Source organism: Aythya fuligula, chromosome 4, assembly GCF_009819795.1.
Source record: "Aythya fuligula isolate bAytFul2 chromosome 4, bAytFul2.pri, whole genome shotgun sequence".
Taxonomy (NCBI): domain Eukaryota; kingdom Metazoa; phylum Chordata; class Aves; order Anseriformes; family Anatidae; genus Aythya; species Aythya fuligula.
The window spans coordinates 857,642-863,102 of NC_045562.1; the positions used below are offsets into that span (position 1 = coordinate 857,642).

General features: G+C 38.0%; 1 protein-coding gene across 2 annotated transcripts in view; it reads left to right on the forward strand.

The window, feature by feature from the left end:
• Positions 1–2,692, forward strand: part of LOC116488650 (protein transport protein Sec24D-like) — a 53,925-nt gene extending 51,233 nt beyond the window's left edge. For both annotated transcript variants that reach the window (XM_032186363.1, XM_032186364.1), the window contains one exon: positions 156–2,692. In XM_032186363.1, the coding sequence (XP_032042254.1) occupies positions 156–296 (141 nt within the window). In that variant the 3' untranslated portion in view covers positions 297–2,692. The remainder of the gene's footprint in view (positions 1–155) is intronic.
• Positions 2,693–5,461: the final 2,769 nt, after the last annotated feature.

The window sequence follows — 5,461 nt, forward strand, 5'->3', positions numbered from 1 at the left end:
AAGTCTCGCTTCTGTGTTCTTAAACACAGCTACTGAAATGTGGGGATTTATTAATGTGTTCCCCCCCTGCCTTGGTAGGGCGTAATAGATACAGAAAAGTGGTACTAGCATTTAGCATGACTGTATCCTAAATATATTTATTTACCTCTTTTCAGCTGATGATAGTGAAACAGCGGGAACAGCCAGAGATCCTTTTCCGACAGTTCCTGGTAGAAGACAAGAGTATTTATGGAGGAGCTTCTTATGTGGATTTCTTATGCTGCATTCACAAAGAGATCTGCCAGCTGCTCAATTAAGGAAACCTTGAGTACATAATTTGTCAGTTGTTTTTTGATTTTGCAAGAGGGACAGTAATTGGTGCCTGAAGGGTGGCCCACAACTTCACTGTACCCAGGCATTCTGCTGTGCTTTACTGAACCTTTTCTGTGCTCTTTTTGTACAGTTTCATTTCACACAACTCTCACTGAATATTTAGTTTACTTACTCAGCTGTAGAATAGGAAGTTCTGCACTCAGGTATTAATCTTTCAGAAGTCTCAACTTTTTCTCTAAGTTGAATTGCCAGATTTCAAACTGTCAATGCTTAAAAGCATATGATATGCATTTTCAAGTATCAAAATGCAATTTAGAAAACTAATTATTCCTTTTGCTAGTCATGAAGTGTTCTAAGAGCCAGGAAAGATGCTAAAAAATTTTACATAGAAGCGGAAGAAGTTATAAGACACTGCTTTTTCTAAGGCATACAGGTGAATAAGTTTTATGGCAATCCTGTAGTTTGATTTGAGTATTTCAATGTCCTGCATGTAAATTTTCTAAACAATAACTTGTCCTTTCCAGGAAAAGGGGGATTATTAAATTCTACAGAAAGAGTTCTGGGTAACCTTCCACACCCATGGTTACTCACAACACAAAAATGCCTCGGTTTGTATAAAATTGGACTTGAGTAAGTTTAATAATGGACCACAGGACAAATGGTATTCGAACAATGCTTATTCTGAGTTGCACAGTTAATGCCACACTGTTATAGTACAATTCCCCAGTCTTAAGGGCAGCAGTTATTTTAAAATGCTATTTATGCTCAATTTTGAAAATTGAGCTTTATGTTAACTGGAATACTCCTAATACTAAACATCTGCTTCCCTCAAAATTACAGTGGCAGGTCAACCATAAGACAGTTGACACATTAACCAAAGGTTAGTTCTGGTGCTATAAAAAGTAATACCAGTCCTATTACAGTGACCTCCTCTCAAGCAACTGATTTATTCATCAGTCAGTGCTTTGAAAAATAAACTTCTGCAAATATCAATATTTAAGGTAGAATTTAGAAAGCCAAAATCCTTGTGCAAGGATGAGCTGTTTACCTCAGACATTTCTTCAGGCTGGTTGTAGCTGTAGGACCAATGCCTCCGCAGGTGAAGTCTGAACTTCTGCAAGCTTGAAAAGCTGTTGTTACAAATACCAGTGTTTCACAGACAGACAGAAAACTGCCTCAAAAGAAAGAATCAGACTTGGGTCTCAATTAAAAAAGAAGTGCCTTTGACCATGCTAGTGTCACTAAGTAGTATTAATGATTTTCATGTATAAGATAAGCAGGTCAATGCATATTTTTGGTTTGACAGCTTATCAGAACAGTTGTGTCCTTGTGCATTGAGTAAGAACTCTTACAACAAAGGGATGTATTACAAAAGGATACTCAAACTGAATTTAACTGTCAAACCGAGCACTTTGTGGCCAAAGATGTTACCTTGTAAAAAGTATTTGTTGCCTTTCCCCCATCAGTGTACTTTGTAAAAATGACACCAGCAACTCTAAGTGTAAAGACATAAGCAGTTATTAAATGTAATTACTATGTACATTTATTCTGTCATAGACTAAGGTCTTTTTTTTTTTTAATGCTCTTAGCCTTTGTCAAAAGCTACACGGTACCTCTTAAACAGCAGCATCTAGAACTAGTACCCTGGGACACTGTACAGGGCTGTTTTAAAGAACTAGCAATGGAAACTGGCCTCAGGGTTCACACAACAACTCCCACACAGCAAAACAACATAAAAGGATCATAAAGAAACGTTAGAGGCAAGGAAAAATGGCAAAGTTAAATTAGCAACAAGAATTAATTCCTATACAGCACAAATATTTTTGATACATGTCCAAAAGCAAAGAGTTCCTATTTTTATAGACTTGATTGTTGGCTAAGCCAATTGTTTTACAGCTATAATAATGAGATGTGATACATAATTTGACAAATTACTAAAAAGTATTTAATAGACTCTTTTCATTTAATAAGCTCAAATAGGCACTAAAAACTAGTGGCCTGGCAAGTCAGTATTACGTATTAAAGCTAATTTTTACACTGTCCTTCACACACACAAAAAAAAAATCTCAGACATCTTCCATGAATTTGGAAGAAGCAACAACTGAGCCATTTGTTTTGCTAACTGGTGGAATCACAACAGCATCTATGTAATTATACTACCCCCTGCTTTTTTGGTTTCAGGCACGAGGAAAGAAAAGCAGCTGTCAAAATTATACTTGAAAGAACAAAAATAACAGCAGTTAATACTTATTCAGATACTTCCATCCTCATTTCTTGTATCTTTTTTTTTCCTTAGATCAGTGTAACAGAGCATAAAAAAAATCTTCCCCTCCTTCATTGTTTGTTTCCAATTGTCCTCTCATAGCGGTGGGTGTTCAGGTTTATGTCCTTGCACAATAGGAAAACATCTACAGCCTTCAAACATCTACGGCCTACTCAAAGAAGATTTGAGTAGAAACCAAAAGACGAGATCCATCACAAGCAGTGTGACATTTTACTCCTTCCGTCTGACACACACAAATTTAGTAAGAATGTAATGAGACTGCAGAACCATTACGTACACCCACGTACCTTTTCTGTACCACCCGTTACTTATTCTTTGACTTTCTGCCATTAAACTCCCATTTTCAGATCAAAATTGTTTGCAGCCCAAACTCCACTGAACAAAGTGTTCAGTGACTGAACATAAACACTGAGCCCATGTTCACAATACTGCATTGGAGAAAAACCTCAGAAATCCCCAAGAGCACTGCATCTCCCACATTTCAACCAACTTACCACAGCTGGCTGTATCCGAGGCAGAAACAATTCTTAGGCTGATGGCTGGATTTACACACAATGATTTACAGTTGACTGATGTTTTGAAATCCCTTTGACACAAAATGCTAAAACATCCCGAGTATCTTGTCAGTGCAATTGTCAAAGCCTGCACCTAATTCACAGAGGGCGTATAAGATATTCAAAGTATTACAAGCCTCTTCTAGAATGGAGAGGCATGACAAGATCCAGACAGGCGTCCCAAATCAGACTGGTGGCATTATGCATTTATTGAAACTGGAAACGAAACTTGTTAGACTTTTTAATCTTCAAGAATAACATGCTCAAATTAAGTTGCTTACAGTAAGTGAAATATTCATCACTTCACCAATTATGATCGTTATCCTACTTCTGTTAAAGTGTTAAAACTGAAAAGTTAAATGACAACTGGTAATAAAATTCAAAGCTTTTCATCTCTAGTCATCGCTTTATATGTAGCTCAAATCATCAGTGATTAAACAGTAAAAACATTTTTTTTTTTTAAAGTGGAGTAAAAAACAGTGCAGTATTTTCTAAGTATCATTCCACAACCACAAGTATGTTACATCCATGCATTACTGTCTTACCTTTAGAGGCACACCACCACTGTTGAAACAGCACCTTCAGAATATGACCAGAAGGCATCTTTCCTTCACAGGTGACAAGCAGGAAGCTTTATTTTCTTGCCAGTTAACCTCTATTAGAAAAGTAAGGCAAGTTGCTTGTTACCAATGTAAACATTACAATTCCTTGGTGTAGTTGGCCCATCCAAATGGGATCTAACACCCTCTGGAACAGTAGACTTTTCTTTTTTCCCCTCTTACACTACTTCAGCTATTTCAGCTTTGAAGGAAAACCACGGAAACTCAACTTCACATATTCAAGAGGGATTTCCTGGAATTGTTTACAAGACCATGTATAATTAATTTCTTGTCACAAGTCTCAAGCAACATCCCTGCTTCTGCAAATCCGATACAGACACAGGGCTCATTTGGTTCTTTTTTAGGTCTCATCTTCAGTGCGGCCCACTTTTCTATGTTAAGAGCAGTCTAAGAACCAAACTACCAGCTAAGGACATAGGATTAAAAGAAGGAAATGAAAATTAATATTTTCTACTAACCAAGGAAAAAAAAAAAAAAAGCCACAGGCTACCTTCTTAAGATTAAGTGTCCTCAGTATTTACTTTTTGAGCAAGAACATGATTAGTGCAAAAATCAAGAAGAAAATGTTTTCTTACTGTGGCATAACACAACTACTAAGTGCTGTTCTCAGTAGTGTTCAGCAGACTTTGCTGACAGCCAAGTGAACACAGTGCTTAACCAGCCCCCCTCCTCCCTTCCCCTTCCAGTCCTTCTTCAGCTTTCTGGATCTAACAGGAAGAAACAAAATGTAAGCTACAGGTGAGTTTCATTTACCCTTTAACAGCCCCTTAATACATACAACACCAAGGCAGTGACACTGACCAGATCCTCCCTGCTAAGATTTCATGCCCTGAAAGAACACTTCAGTAACTGCCCCCCCCCCCCCCCTTTTCTTTTTTGAACAGCAGACAACCACAATGGTAGGAAACCACAATAAAACTTACTTATTCCAAAACCTTAAGAAGAAAGTAAATCCACAAAGTATTTACAAAATTATTTCAACACTGGCTTTGATAAACAAGTTTAATAATTTGCTGCTTTACAGGACAGTTACTTAAAAGCTTGGCTTCAACAGATAAACACTGGAACTTAAGAGCCAATTTTCCAAAATCCATACCTAAGAATTTGAGATGCCAACAGTCAGGTTCATTCACTCTACCAAGTACTGTCCAGGAAGCTCAGAGTTGCAGCTCTGCTGAAAACAAGTAGTGTACATACCGCAGTGAAGCACTTTCTTGTGATGCTGCTCTCCAGTGCTAATCACCAACAGTCCATTCCCAATGCAGGTGGGGTCCACAAGCAAAGCAAAGTGCTCAGTCTGATGACTGCACCTTCTTTGTTCAGCTGCTTATGCTCAGGAAGCACTCACTCACCTCACATCACCTCAATTTCCAGTATGGCCTCTAACAAGGTCTTTCTACTACAAACATTGCAATTGGTCTGCAGTGGGACTGGTTTTCCCTACCAAAGAACAAGGCTATTACTGCCAGAGGCTGAGTGAAAATCCCTACTCAAGAAACGATCCAGACCTGTACAAGTTCTGGACTGGATATAAACGCACAACTTCTTGCTTTCACAAAGTACAACATGTGACTGCACAGAATCACCACTCTCCCCACAACTGACATCAAAAGCAAGTGCATGTACTTCACAAAGGAAAAATTAAAACTTGTTCCCTATTCCCAGGAATAATTTGGGAAAATTAGACCAAA